This window comes from Ursus americanus, chromosome 33 (genome assembly GCF_024610735.1).
Source record: "Ursus americanus isolate L20-20 chromosome 33, mUrsAme1.1.p, whole genome shotgun sequence".
Classification (NCBI taxonomy): Eukaryota; Metazoa; Chordata; class Mammalia; order Carnivora; family Ursidae; genus Ursus; species Ursus americanus.
The window spans coordinates 11,536,693-11,556,467 of record NC_142159.1 but is presented as its reverse complement, the minus strand read 5'-3'; the positions used below and the strand labels follow the sequence as shown (position 1 = coordinate 11,556,467).

Here is a 19,775-nt window from a genome sequence, read left to right as displayed (position 1 = left end):
CTAAGATTACATGTGTTCGTTCTCCTTCAGAAATTCCTGAATTCCCAGTCGGCCTCATCTCCGAGCTCCCAAGTACAGCCTTATTTTTGTGCCTCAACTTGTCACCTCGTGTGGGACCCGCTGGTCGTCTGAGTTCTCTCCCTAGTCTCTGACCTTCCCCTGGTACAGGAACGGTGCAGAGCAGAGCCACAGGCAAGGTTTCTCGAATTAAAAGAGGCTGAACAGGGCGATGGGGCCTGTCCTCTGGGATTCCCCAGCTTCCTGAAAAGTTGTACCCTAAATTGGACACAATCTATCCTGACACCAGGGCTGTCTGGTCATTTTCTCCCTGTACGTTTGTGGGGGAAGGGAGTGAGGACGCTTTGAGCTGGACCCTGCCTTGAGGTTGCCCACCCAAAAGCAGTCATCCCCGCTGTCCGGACAAAGGCACGCGGTCACACGGGGTGTCGGGTCAGGGGTTTTATGGGGGTAGGGGAAGGAAGGAGCAGGGGCCCAGCTGGGCCGGCCGGCTAGTCGCCCTTGGGCGCAGCCTTCACCCTCATCTCGGCCAGTTTGTGGGTGAGGAAGCCCCACTTGAAGCCGGCCACGGCGCCGGCCTCCCCCGGCTCGGGGCGCTCGGTAGCCTCCTCCGCGGCCTCGTCCCCGGCTTCGGGGTCTGGCTCCGGGTTGCGTTCGGCGCCGCGCAGTATGGACGCCGCTGCCGCCTGCTGCTGCTGCCACCTGCTGGCGAACGCGTCCCAGAATCCAGGCCCGCGCGGCTCCGCCTCTGTCGCGGTCACCGCCTGCGAGGGGCGCCGTGCAGCCAGGGGGCTGCCGGAGAAGGACGGGCGTCACTGGCCGAGAGGCCCGAGGAGGGAACGAAGAGGGGAGACGGGGTGCAGGCGCCAGTAGTGGGGCAGAAGGGACCAGAGGGAGGTCAGGTGACTGGGGGGGGGCGCGAGAGCTGGGAGACTGGAGACCAGGGGAGGGCTCAGAGGCACCGGGAAAGGGGGCTGGGGTGGGACAGGGTCAGGGGATTAGGTGAGGGGTCTGGGAAGAGGGGGCCGAGACCAGGATTTCTGGGGAGAGAGTCGGGGCCAGGGGTTTAGGAAAGACTCGAGGAGAGGAGTACGGCCAGAGGAGGAAAGCCTGAGGTGTGGAGTCTGGAAAGCTGTGGGAGGAGCCCGGCCGGGGGGGCGGGGCCCAGCGACGCTTGGGGCGGAGTCAGACTCTGGGAGCAAGGGTCGGGGAAGCCAGGGTTGCAGCCCAGGGGCAAGAGGCAGGGCGGGGGCAGGGGTGAGGTTCTGGGATGGTGGGAAAGGGGGACTGGGGAAATGAGGGAACACTGGAGAGAAGGACGGGTGGAGCGACCCAAGGAAATGAGAAAGGCCTAGATGAGGGCTTGGGGGGGAGGACTGGGGAGGTGGCAGGGAGTGTGGGGGGAAGGGCAGTGATGGAGCGGTGATGAGTCTTGAGGTGGGAGCCTCAGATCTGAGGAGTCATTGGAGCTCTGGGAGGGACAGGTGATGAGCGCCAGGAGGGAGAAAGGAAGCCCTGAGGCTGGAGAGATGGGTGGGTTGGGGGACCCCAGGGAAGAAAGGAATAGGGGAGTGTCAAAGAAAGGGGTGTGACTAGGCTGGAGGAAAGGACAGAGGGGGTGTGTGCTAGGATAGAGCTAGGAGAAAGGAGCTGCCCTGGGTCCCACCCCCCACCCCCCAGCATCAAAGCCCTTCTAAATCAGTGGTTCCTAACTAAGCTAGTGTGCCTCAGGTCCTCAGGAGCAAGCTGCAAATACAGATCCCAGGCCTCAGCCCACATTGGGAACCACTGACCTGGACCACCTCTGTTCCGAACACCTAAATGTTCTCTCTTCTGTTCCCTGATTGTAGGGAGATGACCCCTCCCATGCGGATGGGGAGGAGAGAGACAGAGCCTGAAGTACCTTCTAGCACCTCAATCCCAACAGCCCTTCAAGTCCTCCTAAGATCTAATCTCCAGATATGTTGATTTGGCCTCCTTCCTGATCAGACAAACGGAAACAGCCGGGGGGCTGGCCCTCCCCCTCCCTCCTGGGTCAGAAAGATAGACAAATAGACCAGAAGGAAAGGACATGGGAGAAGGGGGACCCTAGGCCCATCCCAGCCCCCACCAACACACGTACTGGTCAGCACTGGGCTCCGGTGGCAGCAGCTTGTCCTCATCTTCTTTGTTAAACAGAGACGACATTGTCAGCCAACCTTTCACCCCGACCCCCTGAACCTGGGAGGAAGGGGCTGGGAGTCAGGGAGGGGTCACAGCAGCCTCTGCCAGGCTCCCCCGCGCTGGGATGAAGAAGGGAGGACTCACCCGGCGGGCCAGCTGTGACATGGAGTGGAAAGCCTCTTCTGCAGGGTCTGCTGGCTCGGGCTCCACTAAGGCTGGGTTCCCTCTCTGGGACACAAGACCCCTCCCAGCATGAGAGAGGCCCCAGAGGAACGGGACCTTCCTCCCCCACTGCTAGCCTGGTATGCACACCCTGCCACCCCCAAACCCTCACACCTAAACACCCATCTTGTCCCCTCACACCCTCCGTAAATACAGACAGGTATACTTGTATTATACACACCCGCAGACATAGCCACATGCACCCACAAATGTGTGGACAAGGGCATGCCTGCTGGTGTAGACACACACCTGTGCATGAGCATGCCTCCACACTGCTCTAGCTCTTCACCTGTGCACAGATGTATGTGCTGGGAGGCACCCTACAAGGACACGTGCGGTTACACCGTTCACACCTGCGAACTTACACGAATGCAGACAGCTGCACCGAGCCCCGCCTACAGCACACTACACCACTCCGCCCATCCACAGACATGAAGGCAGAGACGTACACACACACCGTACAAACGTAACACCTGCCAACGCCTTCACAGAGGCACTCGGGAACAAACTTAGGCCCCAAATACACGCCTGAAAATACCTATCTCCAGTTCACACCTCCCCGTATGACTTCAGGGGGCCAGTCTTCATACTGACCCACAGATACTTCTACACAGGCCCATCCTGGGGCACCAAACTGTCTAGACAGATACTTACTCACACACATACACTTGCGCCCTACAGAAATATTTCCTGCCCCTGCGATTTCCGTGTGCACAACTGCCACTTATCACAGCCTCTAGATTTAAGACTGTTCCCAGTTACAGAGCTTTTTTGATCTTTAATGTCAGGACAAACATGGTGCAAGTCTGGTTCTGACCTGATGCTGCGACAGTGATTGTCTACGTCAAGCCCCACTTCCCCTACTTCCAGTCCCATAGGGCTCACTTTCCTCTCAAGGCAAAGCCATCCCGATTCTGCTCAGCCCTGCCCACTAGAAAGTGTGTCAAGCCCCATGTACCCTGGGTGGCTACGGCCCACTGGTCCTGGAAGGATCTCTTCCATGTAGTGGCCCTTGAGATCTTCGGAGACAACAATCATTCATCTGGTGGCCCCCAAATCTTCTTCCTCAGTTTTCTTAAATACCCTGGCTTTCTGCACCATCCCATTTGTCATCCCTGAATGTGCCAGTGGCTTCTACACAAATGTGCACTCCCCCCAGAACCTGTCTCTTGCCCTTCCTTGTACCTCTCACTCCTGCCGCCCATCTGCCATGACCCACCCAGCAAGCATGGATGGTACCCACCTCCTCTGCCAGGTCCTCCTCAGATTCCCCACTTAGGGTCTGTAACACTTTGGACTTGTAGGTTTTCCAGAAGGCCTGGGTCATGGCTGCAGGGAGATAGAGCCGGCACCCACGCTCAGGAAGGCAGGGGGTCAGTGGGCACCCAGTGGGTCTGGCTCCAGGAACTTGGTGAGGCCGAAAGCCTGTCCCAGGGATCAGGTGACTTCATTAAAGATGCACCAGCCTTCCCAGATGGCACAGCGCCCAGCAGGTGAACCTGACCCAGAGGAGTCTGGGGTGGGGACAGGACAGAGCTGGCTTCTGTGGCCTCAGCCCCTTGTCTTGACCCATATCGGCCAAGAATAATGAAGACATCTCCTCGGAGGCCTCCTTCCTGCCCCTAGGGGTACTTGAATTTGATCCCTTGGAATAGCTCCAGAAAAATCTGTCTTCATTCACAAAGTCCATTTATAAAGTCCTTGGGCCCAAGACCCACACTGGAGCCCCTGTGACTGTAGCCATACCAGTTGTGCCCTCAGCAGGGCCTGCCTTCTATCCCCATTCAGCTGTGAACTGGATTGAGGAGCTCCCAAGGCCCCCAGTTGGCACCCTGGGATTACATTTCACTGCTTTGTCTGGGCTGGAAACGGATTCCTTTCCCCAGGGGATGCACGTGCACGTCTCCCTGTTTCCTGGCAACAGGTTCCAAAGAGCTGGAGTCCCTGAATTATTGCTGAGCTCCTCTGGTCAGCCAGGAAGGCACCAGGCTCCGATGAATGGGGAAAGGCTCTTGGGCCCACTCCCCACTCTGAGCACACAACACCTAGGCTGTGCCTCTGCCTTTGCCTGGGAGTCCAGAGCTCAGGGAAAGGGGCAAAGATGAGAGGTCCTTCTCTGAGCACTTCCTCTTCTTGTGAGAGGAGCTGACCCCAGTTCAGTCTGAGTGGATGCCCGAGCACTGTGCTCCCTGAGGAGGAACACTCCTTGCTCAAGGATTTGGTTGGGGGTGGATGAAGTCTGGAGATCCAAGGGAATAAGTGGGGAACGGCGAGAAGTGGTGAGGGCTTTGTCAGGAACTGGAGGTATCTCAGGAATCCTTGTGGGGGCCGGGATCGCAAACTTAGTCACTCTTACTCATTAACTCATTTATTCACATCACAGCCATTTTTCAGTGCCTCCCAGGGATGCTCAAAGCATTTTCCCTCTCCCCTCTGACCCTGGAGTCTAAGATCTGGGAACAAGCAAGGGGTGATAGTGCCCCGGGATGGCGCAGAGATAGGCGGGGCGAGGCCGGAGGGGAGGGCAGAGGCCGGAATCCCCCGGGGGTACGCACCACCCAGCCGCCCCCCAGCGAGAGCCTCGCCCGTGGCGGGTGACGCCGCTCTGGGCCGCGCCCGGCGCTCCGTCACTGACGTCGACGGCCGCCTGGGGGCGCTCAAGACTCGAACCGCGCGAATGACGTCATCTGAGGCGGTCTGGAGGAGCGGGCTCTGCCCCCGGGCGTCACGTGACGTCACCCAACAATCCGGAAGCTCCCACACGTGTGCGCCGGACCCGGTTCTGGGCCGCCCGGCCCCGCGGTCGCTGGCCATGGGTCGCTCCCGCCGGACCGGTGCGCACCGAGTCCACTCTCTGGCCCGCCAGATGAAGGCGAAGCGGCGGCGGCCGGACCTGGATGAGATTCACCGCGAGCTGCGGCCCCAGGTTCCCGCAAGGTCTCGGCCAGACCCCGGCTCTGAGCCCGACCCCGACCTGCCAGGGGGCGGCCTGCATCGCTGCCTGGCCTGCGCGTGAGTCCCGGCCCGGTCTGGCCTGAGTTGGAGAAGGGTAGGCGGGACGCGACGGGGGCGTGAGGTCCGGGCCCCGGGACGCTCTGGGTCTCCTCTCGTGGGACCCGTGGGTCAGCTGGTCTCCCATCCCTTCAGGCTCACTGCCCGGCGTCAGGAAGAGCTAGGTTCAGGGAGGTAGGCGTTCCTGAGAGCTATCACGTCACTCTTCTTACCCACCTCCCATCCCTACAGGAGATACTTCATCGATTCCGCCACCCTGAAGATCCACTTCCGATCCAAAGACCACAAGAAAAGGTATGAAGGGGTAAGGAGACGGTTGATGGATGAGTGCTGGTTAGACAGGGCTTGCATCTGGTCAACTCCCACCTCTCACTCTTCTCTCTCCCAGGCTAAAGCAGCTGAGCGTGGAGCCCTACAGTCAGGAAGAGGCCGAAAGGGCAGCGGGAATGGGCTCTTATGTGACCCCCCAGCGACTGGCAGTGCCCACGGAAGTATCCACTGAGGTCCCTGAGATGGACACAACACCCTGACGTGACCTGAGGATGCAAGGCAGGGGGGCTGCCCATGGACAGTGAGGCAAGGGCGAGGCTGGGAGAGACTGTGCCAACATTTTTTGGCCCTGGGTTTCGGGAGTGGATGGCCTCTTCTGGGTGCCCTCACCCCCAATAAAGGAACTGGATAGAGAAGACTTGCCTCTGACTCTCTAACCTCCAGGCCACTCCCCCCAGCTCCTGCCCTGTGGGGTTTTCTGCTACTCTTGTTTACAGGGCCTAGGGTATCTATTCCTCACTTGGTCTAGCTTTGGAACCTACAGCCTTGCCTTCCCTCGGGGGTCCTGGCATCTGACCTGGAGCCCCCAGATGGAGCCCAGGTCAGTGAAGGGGAGGGGAGGATCAGGTTCATACTGTCCTGCTCCCCGTGAGACCAGGGACTGGCCCGCAGAAAAGAAATGGGCTCCCGAGATTGCAGTCCCTGCTGAGTCACCTCCCCCAGGACCCAGGTGAGAGGCCGCCTACTTTATCCTCAGGCCCGCGGTGGCCGCCGCTGCCCCACCATCTTCCACACGGCATAGCAGGAGCCCCCCAGTCCGAGGACAGCCAGCAGTGTAGCCACAACCCCAGCCAGTGGACTCCGGGGCTCTGCTTTCAGCTCCCCAGCTATCTGCATCTGGAGGTACACAGAGGGTCCATCTGAGGGGTCAGTTGAGACTTCCGGGAAAGTAGAGGGTGGGAAGGAGCTAGAAGGTACAGCTGAGTGAAGGAGATGCCATTGCTGCCCCAGGGAGATTCCACCCCAATCCCTCTCGCTTCACTGCCCATCTGGGCCCTGGCTGCTGCTCAGGCGGCAGGAAACGTGACAGCCTGGCTGCTGGGGATGTCAGCCCAGCTATGGTAGGGGAAAAGTAGGGGGTCAGTAGCAGAAGCCATCAGCGAGAGGTACTTACCTGTAGTACCCGGAAGTAGCCAGGGGTCAGGCGTCGGAATCTCATGGTGGATGCCACTAGTCTCCCTGGCGGCCTGTGGGGTAGAAGCAGGAATGAGGAGTAGTGGTGTTCATGATAGGAGCGGAAATGAGTGCATAGAGGTTTCTGACCTCCCATATACATGAGAGCCATGCCTCAGAGGATGCTCACCAGCGTCCGCTCTCCCAGGTCTGGCAGGGGGCGGGGCAACTGGACCTTTAAATCTGGTCCCTTCCCCCGCCTGCCCGGTCCTGCCAGCCTCAGGAGCAGCTGTCAAGAGAGATCAGCATCAGGCCTGAGCAGCACCTCCCCCACTCACCAGGGAGGCCAGGCTGGGTAGGCAGGAGAGGCCTTGCCTGGCAGCGCTCAGGAGTCTGAGACCTGGACCAGGTACGAGGAAGGTCTCCCCAGCCCTGGTCCTGGCTCTGTCCCTACCCCTCAGATGGTCGGATATCACCAGTCAGTCCTCAGCAAAGAAGGAGCAGGGTGCCTTATTAACCCCCCATCTTCCCAGACATTGGTAAGCCTTTTCACTTGGTTTCTGTTGGATCAACAGCCCCTACCTTGGGAAAAGGCACATATCACTTCTTTCTCCAAGATGAAGTTCCTGCAGGGACTTTCCTATTCTTGGCTTGGGGACAGTAATAAAAGATTAGTATATACTGATTAAGAAAATTGTCCATGGCATGCTAAAAAACAGTAGCCACCTGTGCCAGGCAGTATTCTAAGAAGTGAACGTGTATTATTTAATTTGATATTAACTTTCTCATAAAGTGAAAAAAAAAAGCACATTTTCAGAATAGCATGTGGAGTATCTGCCTACGTAGAGAATGGAAACTTTACAGTGGTCCCCACTTGGGAATGGAATAGAGATATAACGACCTACTGTTAACATTTGAATGTTTTACAACAAACGTGCAGAAGTAACATCTCTAAACTCATAAAACTACCTTTAAGATAGAAGCTACCATTTACTCTACCCTTACCTGCCTAGCCCTGCCAGGTGCTGGGGGCACAAAATAAAGGCCATGCCATGGATGTGAGGCCCCCAGTCTTTTTAGGGGAGCACGTGAGTACAGTGGTGAGTCCCTGCCTGTTTGTCCCATGCAGGACTGCGTGTTCAGGGAGGGCAGGGGCTGGCTGGCTGGCTCGGGGTAGGTGTTTGGTGAAATCAGGAAGGGGGAGACAGGTCTGTGTTTATTGGGCTTCCCCAGAGTGCCACAGGCGGGCTGTTGAAGCGGAGTGATGGAGGGACACATGCTGCACACGGTGTGAGGAGGCATGAGGCAAAGGAGGAAGCCAGAGAGGTGAGGGCTGTGTTGCACATTTGGAGCCTACTGGGTCACCAGGGAGGGAGCGAGGCCTGCAGGGACCTGCGGGGACCTTGAAAGAAGCAGCCAACAATTTGCATTCATGTCTGATGCCACATGTCAGCAGCGCTGGCCGGGTTCCAGAGAACTGGATATGTATATGAAATCATTAAATGAGGACAGCTGAAACACACACACTAGGTGAGCCATCCATAGGCCAAGTGCAGAATTTGGATTTTAGGGCAAGATCATGACAGGCTTTGAAGGCTGGGTATTGGGGCACTGGTAGGGATTCCAAAGTGACAGTCGGAAGGCCAGGCCCCTCTCCACAAAATTAAAGCAATAATACCTCAGATCTATCCCATGTGACGGATTTCGAAGTACTTCAAGGAAATCATCACAGCGCTAAGGTCTAGGTGTCCCTGTTTTAGACAGGAAGAAACAGGTTCAGAGAGGTATTGAGGTGAGGCTCCATCACACAGCAAATGGCACTGATTCTGTCTGATTCCTGGGAGTCACCTGGCCTGGGATGGTGGTGACGATGGTGATGATGGTGACCACTACAAACAGTATGTTTCAGACTTGTTCCAAGTGAAAGGCTCCTAACTGGGATTCAGAATTTAGGGGCCCCATAAACTTGGATGGGAAAAACTAATATATTTTCACTAACCTGTAACCAAAACTTACCACTTCCTTCTATATGGATTGAAGTATCAGCAGTATCTATGGCTTTTTCACCTATTGAAATCACAGATATTTTATATTAAATTAAAGTTACTCAACTATCTCAATATTATATATGCTCACGAGTATTTCAAAATTGTGATGGTTATTAACCCACTACTAAAAATTGCGCTCTTTCAGACACTCCTGCTATGTAGCTGCCATTCATGGGGCACCTCTAGGCCTAGTAGAGGGTCAGTGACCAAATGGTGAACGTACCTATTCCCACCCCGGCGACCCGGGCTTCTCCATTACGCTCCTGCGTTCCTTATGTTTAGCTGTTAACTGGTAAATGTGTGCAAAGGGGTGAGTCAAAGACCACCCCACAGTTTAGTGTTCTTCAAGTTAACCAACAACACGCTGATACTGTAGAAACGGAAAATTTAAGTCTTATTTAATGCTGATAAACACATTACTATGTCATAAATTCATGGTGTATTTTTTTTTAAGATTTTATTTTTTTGAGTACTCTCTACACCCAGTGAATGTGGGGCTTGAACTCAACCCCGAGATCAAGAGTTGCACACTCTACTGACTGAGCCAGCCAGGCACCCCAATCATAAATTTGTGGGGTTTGGGTTTTTTTTTGTTTGTTTTTGTTTTTTTTAAGATTTTATGTATTTGCCAGAGAGAGAGGGAGAGCACAAGCAGGGGGAGCAGCAGGCTCCCCGCTGAGCAGGGAGCCTGGTGCAGGGACTGGATCCCAGGATCCTGGAATCATGACCCAAGCTGAAAGGCAAATCTTAACCCCTGAGCAACCCAGGTGTCCCATAAATTTGTGTTTTAAATATATTTTGATTATAATTCTCACCTTCAGCATTTTTTAAACGCTTCCAAAAGCACTATTCTGAGAAAGGGTCCATAGGTTTCACCAGACTGCCAGAGGGTCTGTGTGCCAAAAAAGAGGGAGGCTAAAAACCCCTATTCCAAAAAGTTTTAGACCTATTAATGCAGGTATTATGCACAGCAGCCCATTTTGCAGACGAACTGACGCTGGGTGGGGAGGGGCGCGGAGCTAACAAGCCGCGGAGCTGATGTTTGCAGCCAGGGCTCTGGCTCCCTAACCTCTGCTTTGTGGCTGCACTCCCTGCTCACCTTTATGACTGACTTTCTTTCTTTTCTTTCTTTCTTTCTTTCTTTCTTTCTTTCTTTCTTTCTTTCTTTCTTTCTTTCTTTCTTTCTTCCTTCCTTCCTTCCTTCCTTCCTTCCTTCCTTTCCTTTTTTTTTTTTTTTGGCGGAGCCTAAAGGTCAAAGTGCAGTTTGGGGCGGGATCCCGGCCCGCCCCCAAGTCGCCTAGGTCGCACACCGGGGGCACCGCCTCCAGGCAGGCAGCCCAGCAGTCCAAGGACGCCTGAAGGGCGGGGCAGGAGGCGGGCAGGGGGCGGGCCGATGGCGGTCGCAGCGCCTCACCTGGCGGTCTAAATTGGACCCAGGTATGCCAGTGGCTCCGCCCAGCGCCCGGCCCCGGTCCCTCCCCAGGCCGGACTCCGGGAGCGGAAATTCCTGCGCGGGCGGGACCCGGCGGGAGCGGATCCCAGCGGGCGGTCTCGGCCATGGAGCCAGTAGCGACCTGGACCCCCGGGAAGGTGGCATCTTGGCTGAGAGGTGGGCCTGGGCAGAGTCGGGCTGGAGGGGCACTGCGACGGGGAGAGGAAAAGGGGAGAAGGACGAGCCAGGTCTGCCAGTTGGTTAGTCAACAAGCGATTTATAGAGCGCCTGCCAGGTACCCGGTACTGTGCTAGGCAGAAGGATCGCCGGGATGACCCCGGGGGGCCTGAGAACTCAGAGGGGTCTCCCATCGCCCCAGCATCGCCAGGGGCTGCCAGGGTGGCGGCGGGGAGGTGGTGGTTGTGTCATGAAAACAGAGGGGCGGCCCTACTGTGCCCAGGCCCACTCAATCTCCTTTATCTTCCCTCCGCCCCAGGGCTCAGTGGGCTGTTTTTAAACCCATTTTTCAGAAGCGGCAACTGACGCACTGAGCCAGGAAGTGATTTGCTTGGGCTTTGGAATAGGGCCGGTCCTCCTGTCTTTTCCCTTCTCCCCACCTTGAGATTCCCATTGGGAGAAACAGAAGGCCCAGTCAGACCGAAGGGCTTGGCACAGCCCCACCCTGGGGGACTCAGGGGGAGGACGTGAGCCCTATTGGGTGGGAAACGGCCCAGACTGAAGCTAGGAGAGGGGAGGTGAGTCCCCACAGCCTTCCTGGTGGGGGAAGCTCCCAAAGGAGTGGAGGGAAACGGACGACGCTGCTGGCAGGCTCAGGGCTCAGGGCGATGAGCCCTGGAAAAGCAGGGATTCCGGGCTGGAGTCAGATTCCCAGGCCGAGTTCCAGGCCCCGCCCCTCCACTCACCAGCTCTGCGACCAGAGGTCTGTTTCTCTATCCATAAGATGAGAAAGTCACCAATGATCTCAGGAGGTAGACAAAATGAGACCATCATGGCAGGTGCCTGGTCTGTGTGGCTCAGTGTAGGACACTTTGGGGAGGACGGCAGCGCAGCGGGGTCACTGTACATGGCAAAGGAGCTGCTCCGGGTCTGTAGCCACGGCGTCACAGGTCCAGGAACTCCCAGTCCAGTGTTCTTGATGTCACATGGGGAATGAGGGAGAGCTATTAATGACACTCACATTCCCCGGCGATGGAGCCTGACATGGAAGGAATTCCTTCAAAGAGAGAGCAAGCTACTTAATCTCTGTTTGTACCAATTTTCCCATCTATAAAATGGGGATAACAGTAGTCATTACCGTCTACATTCAGTGAGCACCAAATGTGTTAATATGTAGAAAGCCCTTAAAATTTTGCCCAGCACAGAATAAGCTTTCGATAGATATTATTTCTATTTTTGGTCTGCCTTGTCTACCCTGTGCCAGGCATGGGCTAGAATTAGAGATGAACAGTTATTTATGGCCCAGAGCTTGAGGGGCAGTGGGAGCAGGAGAGCCCCCGACCCACCCTGGGGAGTTATGGAAGGCTTCCTGGAGGGAGTTAGATTAAAAACGGGGAGTAAAGGAGCTAGAACACTCCAGGCAGGAGAGATAGCCCATAGAAGACCCTGAGGCAAAAGGGCATTCCAGGAGCTACAGGGAGTTAGCGCTCTGGATCGAAAGTATTGGGTTTGAGGGGCTGTGCCAGGAGATGAGACTGGAGAGGCAGGTGGCGGCCTGGTCATACAGGGCCTTGTAGATCAGGTCAGAGATTCTGGTGATGATACAATGGCAGCTCTTACCGACTACCATGAACCAGGGAATGGGCCAAGCGCTTGACATGCCTCGTGTCATCTGATACCCACATGATCAGAAAGTAGGTGCTTTTATTATTGCCATTTCACAGGTAAGGAAACTGAGGCACAGAGCAATTAACTTACTTGCTGAGTAGTGTCATCTGTGAAATGGGCAGAACACAGCGTGGTCTCAGGACTGTGGTTAGGAACAGCTGGGAGGGAAAAGGGCTTTGTGTGAGTGAGGAAGTGGCCTAAAAGGCCACGGCACCCCTCTTCTCCCTCCAGGCCTCGATGACTCCCTGCAGGACTATTGCTTTGAGGACTGGGAGCTGTCTGGCAAGTGCCTGCTCCAGCTCTGTCCCCGAAGCCTTGAGGCTCTGACGGTGTGGCCTCTGGGCCACCAGGAGCTCATCCTGGAAGGGGTGGAACAGCTCCGGGCCCTGGTGAGTGAACGGTGGCCACGCTGGCTGCGGCTTCCACCCGCCTGGGGGTTGTGGATGGGGGGCTGGCCACTACCAGGAGACAGCCTGCCTTTTTTCTGGCACAGAGCTCTGGGCTACAGACAGAGAACCTTCAGAGCCTGACAGAGGGGTTGCTCGAGGGGACCTGTGCTTTCCAGAGCTTGGTCCGAGGCCACCTGGAAGGCTGTGCTGAGCCCCCTGCTGATGTCCTCAGTGCAGCGGTGCGGCTGGTGCGTGAGGCCCGAGTCCTCCTCTTCTGGCTCAACAGGTACCTGGGCCCCTCCTCAGCCCCTCGTTGGGCTGGCTGGTGAGGGGGCCCTTCTCATCCTTGGCCTCCTCCGGGGCCTGGGAGAGAAGAACAGAGCTTGGCTGTTGCTCAGAAGTCGTGGAGCGGGCAAAGAGGTTATCTGTGCAGGGGCACCGGGGCGCCTGGGTTCCCACCCACCCCCAGCGTGTAATCGTAACCGTCCTAACACTGCACAGAGAGCTTCTCCACTCCCTTCAAGTGCTGCTGCTTGTCCCGCAGGTCCCAGCTCGGGTGTCACCTCCTCTGGGAAGCCTTCCCTGTTGCAGGTTCTCAGAGCTCCCTACTGTTCACAGTGGCTGGAGTTATCTCATTATTGATGTACTCATGTGTGTAAGGCCTGTCTCCCCAGCGCCTAGGACAGGGCCTGGCACGTCTTAGGCGCTTGACAGCTAAGTCCTGTGCTGAGCTCTGTCGACATATCAGTCATCTCCTTTCCCCCAAGCAGAACCCGTCAGAGCGGCTCTTCTCTCCCCCCATGCGGCGATGAGTAGTTGGCTCTGAGTGGTTCCAAGACCTGACTGGTCATCACAGCCCCCTAACCACTGCCCCTCCCATCCTTCCCCCTGCCAGGTACCTCTTCTCCCACTTAAACGACTTCTCGGCCTGCCAGAAGATTGGGGAGTTGTGTGGGGAGCTGGGCCAGGCCTTGCAGGAGGTAGGAGAACCAAGGGCCAGGCTTGGCCCAGGCTGTAGAGACCAAATCAGGCTAGAGCTTTTTATAACGTGTGAATCAGCACAGGATCACGTGTGGGGGTTGGGAAGAGGCAGGGGCAGGAAGAAAGGAGGCCTGGCCACGGGGTAGGGGGCGATGGGGGCCTGGGGTCTTCTAGCTGGCAGGGGCAGCTCAGGAAGTTTGACTCTGGGGCAAGGGTGGAGTGGGTGAGGGCATACATGGTGATTTCTGGGGTTTGGCATCAGGGGGACGAGACCTTGGAGCCAAAGCTCTGAGGCCGTGTCATCCTGGGAGGAGACCAGCATGCAGGACACAGGGAGGGACCCCAGGGAAGCCCACCCGGCCCTCGGGAGAAGGCAGTGCCCCTGCCTCAGGGAAGGCTGCTGCCCTCTCTGCTTCCAGGACAGTCCAGTGGCCGAGAAGGAGAACAAGGTCCTGAGCATCGTGAGTGTGGGTTTGACTGAGTGGGGCGGGAGAGGGGCGTGCTGGGAAGGGGCGCAGGCTCAGCATCCCCTCCCCCAGTGCAGCCACGTGGCCGGGATCTGCCAGCACATCCTGAACTGCAGCCCCCAGGAGCTGCTGGAACAGAGGGCCATGCTGGAGCGCGTGCAGCTGGACGACCCGCGGGTGAGCTCCGGCCTGGGCAGCCTGGTCTGGGCCCTGAAGTACGGTTGTCGGATCCCACAGGATCCTGTCCTGCTCTGGCTGGAAGGCCTCTTCTGTACAGCTGTGAAAGGCCCAGGGGACTTTCCTGGGGTCTTAGGTCATTAAGCACTTCTCCAGTCCTGAGGGGCTTTAGCTGGTGTGGTCTCAGGTGACACATTCCAGCCCTGGGACATAGACCTGGCGGGTTAGGGGACTGGGGAGAGGACACGGACTTTCTTGCTTTCATCTTTGACTCGTTGAGAACCCCAGAGCCCCCAGCCCTGCCCCTGTCCTGCCCCCGCCCGCTGATCCCTTCAGGAGGGCTGCTGAGAATCTCCTACCTCATTAGTCAGCAAGCCCAGCCTCCCTCTGGCCCTTATTGGAGGAGGCGGCAGGGGCCCAGAGAGGAGGGGCAGGCCCAGAGTCACACAGCAAGTTGGGCAGTGCCGACCTGGGGCCAGCTCTCCCCCCAGTTCCACCCACTGAAGAATCCTGGTCCCCCAACACCCTCAGTGACTGCAGCTTCTGCTTCGGCAGGGCCTGGAAATCCACACCACCAGTAACTGCCTGCACTTCGTGTCCCGTGTGGGCACCCAGGTGAGAACCCCACGCCCTTCTCAGCCGCCCGCCCCAAGGCCCTGCCCTCCAGCTGAGCCTGCTTCAGGCCCACGGAGAGCGAACCCTGTGAGCCCTACCCCGCATACCAGGTTCCTGCTGACTCCCGGCTGCAGATCCTGCCTGGAGACGAGATTGTCCAGGTCAATGAGCAGGTGGTGGTGAGTGAGGAGAGGGACACGGGGTTGGGGAGTGAAGGGACTACTGAGTAAAACCCAGGGCCGGTGGGTGGGGAGGGACCCTTGTGGAGACCAGGCTTGGGGGAGCTGCCATCCCTGAGATGAGCCAGCTCTTACGGGTCAGAGTGGCCTTGGCAGAGCCAAGGTGAAGGGCTGGTGGAGGCCTCCTGGAGGAGGAGTGGCAGGAGACCGAGGGCAAGGGCTGTTGGCTTACTCCGGAGCCTCGTGGGCGGCTGCATCAGCCCTGGGTCCCTGGCCTGCCCCCTGCCTCCTGCCCTGTCCAGGTGGGCTGGCCCCATAAGAACGTGGTGAGGGAGCTGCTACGGGAGCCAGCCGGGGTCAGTCTAGTGCTGAAGAAGGTCCCCGTCCCGAAGACCCCTCCACAGGTACTTGCCCTCCAGCCCTGCCCCCATCCCGCTCTCAGACCCCTGTCGTCAGCTCTGTCACCATTTCTGGTTGTTCCCCAGACCCCTCCTCAGGCCCCAGGCTCCCCACAGCTGTCGAGCCCCTCGCTGGCTTTCACCCCGCTGTCTCCCAGGTAACAGGCTCTGCCGTCGGTGGGTCTGGGCAGGGGTGCCACGAGCTCACTCATCTCACCTCCCCTTGCTCTCCCCAGGGCCCCATCCGAAGACGTCTTTGCCTTTGACCTGACTTCAAACTCAAGTCCTGCACCCAGCCCTACCTGGACAGGTAGATTCAAAGTCCCACCAAGTGGCAGACGCCCCGGCCAAGGCATGTGGGATGCCTGGCTCTAACCTCCCCCCCCACTCTAATGTCCTCACCCTACTGCCCAGCATGGGGCTGGTCTCATGGACGCTCCTCTCTCTCCTCCCTCCTGACAGACGCTACCTCCCTTGACTCTGAGTCCCGGCCCGTTCCCCCCACGCCCCCAGCCATACTGCCAGCAGGGGTAGTGGAGACACAGGAAGCCCCAGAACAGCCTGACAAGGTAAGATGAGGGCTCAGCAAGGAGGGTTGTGTGGCTCCGGCCCCAGACCCTTCTCTAACCGCTTATGGCCTTTTCAGAGTCCTGTTTCTGGTCGGAAGAAATCAAAAGGTAAGAGACGTACTTGACCGGGTGGGGATCCCCTGATAGGAGCTCTTTGAAGTCTTTACAGTGTTTGGCAAGACCACCCCTCCCATTTCATACACAGCCTCTCCTCAACAGCTGGGTGTGACAGACCTGTGCATCCAGCCTGGGCCTCTCACCAGCTCTGTGACTTTGGGCTAATGACTCCTCCTCTGATCTTCCGTTTCCTCGCCTCTGAAACGGGAAGAGTCAGCCCTACCTCAGGGAGACACCTGTAACCTTTCAAGCCCAGAGTATGGGTTCAGAAGATCAGCTGGGAATGCTGGGGGGGTGCAGGTGCAGGCTGGGGGGTCCGGGTGGCCCTGCCAGCCCCTAAGCACCCAGGCCGTGCTCCCGCAGGCGTGGCGACACGGCTGAGTCGCCGGCGGGTGTCATGCCGGGAGCTGGGACAGCCCGACTGCGACGGCTGGCTGCTGCTGCGCAAAGTGCCCGGCGGCTTCATGGGCCCGCGCTGGCGCCGCTGCTGGTTTGTGCTCAAGAGACACACGCTCTACTGGTACCGCCAGCCCCAGGTGAGCCCCCGCCCCCCCGCCCGGCTTCGCCAGGGGGTCAGAGCCATGGTTCTTGTCCTTATCCTGCCGGCCCCTCCCTCTGTGGTCACGGGCAGGCCACCGACCCCCCGAGCCCCGTCTGTAAAACGAGGTCACTCCTGGAGAGACACAGACGGATGTGTGTGTGAAAGCAGGCTGAGCAAGGCATCACGGGCAGTGCAGAGTCACGTCTGCTCTGCCCACTTTTCCTTCCTCTTCTGTTACTCCATCTATCCTGTTTATTCATTCGATGAACATTCAGGTGCCGGCTGCGTCCCCAGCTCTGGGCCGTGTGCTAGGGACATAGGGCAGACGGGGACAGTCCCTGCTCCTCTGGGCCGGTAGCGGGGAGGGTGCATGCACGCTCAAGGACCGTTTGGGGAACACACGCTATGCTGAAGGAGAAGCCCAGGGGTGGGTAGGAGCCCAGTGGAGGTGGACAGTCCAGCCCGAAGAGTCGAGAAGGCCCCCTGAGAAATCAACGCCTGGGGGTTAGTCAGATGGGAAGGAGAAAACAGCAGGAAGGGAGAAGAACGTTTGTAAAGCTCAGGGGCATGCAGCAGCTTCCCGTGGCTCTGAGGACAGAACAAATGCATAAGCAGTCAGTCTTCTCTTTTGGGACTGTTTTCCTGGATATCTTTGGCTCCCCTTTCCTGGCTCAAAGGCCCCCCCTTGGTCACACCCCCTGCCCCCACCCCAGATTCCTGCCCTGAGCTCTAGGCACGAGGAGATTTGTGGTTGGAGAGCCCGGGAGCACTCTCTCCCCTGCCCACCCCAGGAGCCTGACTGGGCCTCCAGGGTAATGGGGCTGCAAGCTGACCCTCAAACTGTGACTTCTCCCAGGATGAGAAGGCTGAGGGCCTCATCAATGTTTCCAACTACAGTCTGGAAAGTGGACAGGATCAGAAGAAAAAATAGTTAAGTCCTGGAGTGTGACACGGCGTGGGGGTGGGGGGGGGCGAGAAAGGGAGAGAGGAGGAGACGTGGGGGGGTGGGGGCAGCAGGTAGCTGGGATTCCCGGGGCAGCTTCATGGGTTCTGGATGGGCACAGCCAGGCTGAGTGAGGCCGCTCTGCTCCCTGGCAGTGTGTTCCAGCTCACCCATGACGTGTACAAACCCTTCATTTTCGCTGCTGATACCCTGGAGGATCTGAGCATGTGAGTGCCACCCACCCACAACCCCCAGCTCCCACATGAGTGCTTGTGAGCCTGGCTCAGGAACCTGGATTCTGATCCCAGCTCTCTGATAGTGGCTGGTCAAGGCACTCACTTCCCCAAGCCTCAGTTTCATCATCTGTAAAATGGGTTAATAAGAGTTCCTACCTCTCAGAAGTGCTCTGAGGATTAAGTTAGAAGAGGATGGAGGTGCAAACCCCTGGCATACAGTAGATGAAAACTCCGAGACCCATTTGTCCCTCCACAGGTGGGTGCGCCATCTCATTACCTGCATTTCCAAGTACCAGTCTCCGGGCCGCGTCTCCCTGCCCCGAGAGGAAGGTGGGTGTCTCACAGGGGTGGGTCCCACCAGGTCTCAGCTGAGCCTCTGTCTTTCCTGCAACGGGGGCTGAAAACTCCAAAGCCCTAGCCCACTCCCTGGCCTCCCAAAACCCTGTGAAGCTTAGTGGGCTCCCCAACTGCTCCTGTTCCCCCAGACTGCTACAGTGAGACAGAAGCAGAAGACCCTGACGATGAGGCTGGGTCCCGCTCAGCCTCGGTGAGTGGGAGACTGGTGGGGAGCGGAGAGCAGGCCATAGGGCTCAGAATGATACCTACCTCTCCTTGCGCCCTGCCCATAGCCCAGCCCAGCCCAAGTTTGGAGTCCACTCCATGGAGACACGTCACCTGCAGCCACCCCCATGCAGGGCAGCCCACAGACTTCCTTTGGCCCGCCAACAGGTGTTGTGCTGGGGTTGGGAGCTGAGCTGGAGGGCGGGGGGCTGGGGGGGCCAGGATGGGCACATCCTCATCTGCCTCCCCCTCCCACAGACAACAGTGAAGGGGCGCTGGAAGGAATGGTGCAGGGGCTGAGGCAGGGTGGCGTGTCCCTCCTGGGCCAGCCACAGCCCTTCACTCATGAACAATGGCGGAGCTCTTTCATGCGGCGCAACCGAGACCCCCAGCTCAATGAGCGAGTGCACCGCGTGCGTGCGCTCCAGAGCACTCTCAAGGTCAGCTGGAGGGCACTGGGTGTGGTGAAGGGCTGGGCTCTGGGCTTTTGGTTCTGGTTTCTGGCCCTGAGCTCTGGGCTCGGCTGTGGACTGGGCCAAGTTCTAGGTTCCCAGAGCCAGCCTCTCAGTGTGAGGGTCAGGGCTAGACCGGGCCAGGTGCTGGGTTTTAAGCATTGGACTCCAGAGTGAGCTCTGGACTTGGGCTCTGCCCCTCTCCCTGGGTGATCATGGCTCCTTAGCCCCTGCTCTCTTCACAGGCAAAGCTGCAGGAGCTGCAGGCCTTGGAGGAAGTGCTAGGTGACCCCGAGCTGACAGGAGAGAAGTTCCGACAGTGGAAGGAGCAGAACCAAGAGCTCTACTCAGAGGGCCTGGGAGGCTGGGGAGTCGTGCAGGCTGAGGGCCACTCCCAAGTCCTGAGCTCTGACTCCAGAGAACAATCTTCCCACCCCCTGCCCTCTGACCCTGAGGAGCAGTCCCATCTCTGCCCCCTGACCCCAGAGAGCAACCTCCGACCTCCTGACCTCTGACCCTGAGCAGTACCCTGGCTCCTGACCTCTGGCCTTGAGGACCACCTCAGCCCCCAAGCCTCTGATATGTCCAGGACAGAGCATCCCCGGGTTCTGTTCAAGGTTGAAGTAGTGCTAGTCCATGTGTCACCCCAAGATGCCCCCCTTTGCCTACACGTCCACCATTTCTGCTCCTCTCTCCCCTGGAGTGGGGTAAAGTGAGTGAGCTCTGTGCCATCCTGTCTCTTGCCAATGAAGGAGTGGCACGCTGGGCTGAAAGAGATTCTCTCTCACCTCATCCTCCGACCTGTGGGGGCACAAACCTGTCCCCCTCCATCTCTGGAACTTCTCCCTTCCCCAGACCAGTCTTATATAATCGTTCATTTTACACAAGAAACACTTTCAACAAAATAAAATCAGTTTATCTAAAATGAATCTACATGTGCCTTGACTTCCGTGTTAGAACCAGGAGT

General features: G+C 57.8%; 4 protein-coding genes across 9 annotated transcripts; 2 read left to right on the top strand and 2 right to left on the bottom strand.

Annotated features, from left to right (window-relative positions):
- Positions 1-455: 455 nt before the first annotated feature.
- On the bottom strand, positions 456-3,792 carry C33H1orf232 (chromosome 33 C1orf232 homolog). Its single transcript, XM_045782645.2, has 4 exons — positions 3,647-3,792; positions 2,326-2,409; positions 2,141-2,238; positions 456-810 (listed from the first exon to the last, which is right to left on the bottom strand). The coding sequence occupies exons 1-4, from the start codon at positions 3,728-3,730 to the stop codon at positions 510-512; spliced, it is 567 nt and encodes a 188-aa protein (XP_045638601.1). The 5' UTR covers positions 3,731-3,792; the 3' UTR covers positions 456-509.
- Positions 3,793-5,215: 1,423 nt separating this feature from the next.
- On the top strand, positions 5,216-6,101 carry ZNF593 (zinc finger protein 593). The gene is made up of 3 exons (XM_045782420.2): positions 5,216-5,415; positions 5,647-5,709; positions 5,804-6,101. Exons 1-3 carry the CDS (start codon positions 5,216-5,218, stop codon positions 5,943-5,945), a joined length of 405 nt encoding a protein of 134 aa, XP_045638376.2. The 3' UTR covers positions 5,946-6,101.
- Positions 5,413-13,619, bottom strand: ZNF593OS (ZNF593 opposite strand). Of its 3 annotated transcripts, XR_015722818.1 has the most exons (7): positions 13,472-13,619; positions 12,736-12,862; positions 12,274-12,341; positions 11,262-11,572; positions 8,875-8,925; positions 8,537-8,609; positions 6,908-6,932 (listed from the first exon to the last, which is right to left on the bottom strand). XR_015722818.1 is itself a non-coding variant. In XM_087858671.1 (6 exons), exons 3-5 carry the CDS (start codon positions 11,294-11,296, stop codon positions 6,439-6,441), a joined length of 252 nt encoding a protein of 83 aa, XP_087714797.1. In that variant the 5' UTR covers positions 11,297-11,572; positions 12,274-12,341; positions 12,736-12,862; the 3' UTR covers positions 5,413-5,575; positions 6,432-6,438. The 3 variants fall into 3 exon arrangements, 2 of the variants coding, with proteins under 2 accessions (XP_087714797.1, XP_087714798.1); XM_087858671.1 differs by lacking the exons at positions 8,537-8,609; positions 8,875-8,925; positions 13,472-13,619 and adding exons at positions 5,413-5,575; positions 6,432-6,582 and having other exon boundaries at positions 6,860-6,932; XM_087858672.1 differs by lacking the exons at positions 8,537-8,609; positions 8,875-8,925; positions 13,472-13,619 and adding exons at positions 5,413-5,575; positions 6,432-6,582 and having other exon boundaries at positions 6,860-6,932; positions 11,262-11,490.
- CNKSR1 (connector enhancer of kinase suppressor of Ras 1) lies at positions 10,238-19,741 on the top strand. Of its 4 annotated transcripts, XM_087858667.1 has the most exons (21): positions 10,240-10,515; positions 12,415-12,572; positions 12,677-12,862; positions 13,472-13,552; positions 13,973-14,014; positions 14,093-14,197; positions 14,753-14,812; positions 14,923-14,991; positions 15,294-15,395; positions 15,477-15,547; positions 15,626-15,699; positions 15,852-15,958; positions 16,036-16,066; positions 16,439-16,611; positions 17,473-17,546; positions 17,715-17,786; positions 18,052-18,125; positions 18,281-18,342; positions 18,425-18,524; positions 18,615-18,796; positions 19,054-19,741. In XM_087858667.1, exons 1-21 carry the CDS (start codon positions 10,464-10,466, stop codon positions 19,321-19,323), a joined length of 2,145 nt encoding a protein of 714 aa, XP_087714793.1. In that variant the 5' UTR covers positions 10,240-10,463; the 3' UTR covers positions 19,324-19,741. The 4 variants fall into 4 exon arrangements, with proteins under 4 accessions (XP_087714794.1, XP_087714793.1, XP_045638371.2 ...); XM_045782415.2 differs by lacking the exon at positions 13,472-13,552 and having other exon boundaries at positions 12,677-12,858; positions 13,816-14,014; XM_087858668.1 differs by lacking the exons at positions 13,472-13,552; positions 15,294-15,395 and having other exon boundaries at positions 10,238-10,515; positions 12,677-12,858; positions 13,816-14,014.
- Positions 19,742-19,775: the final 34 nt, after the last annotated feature.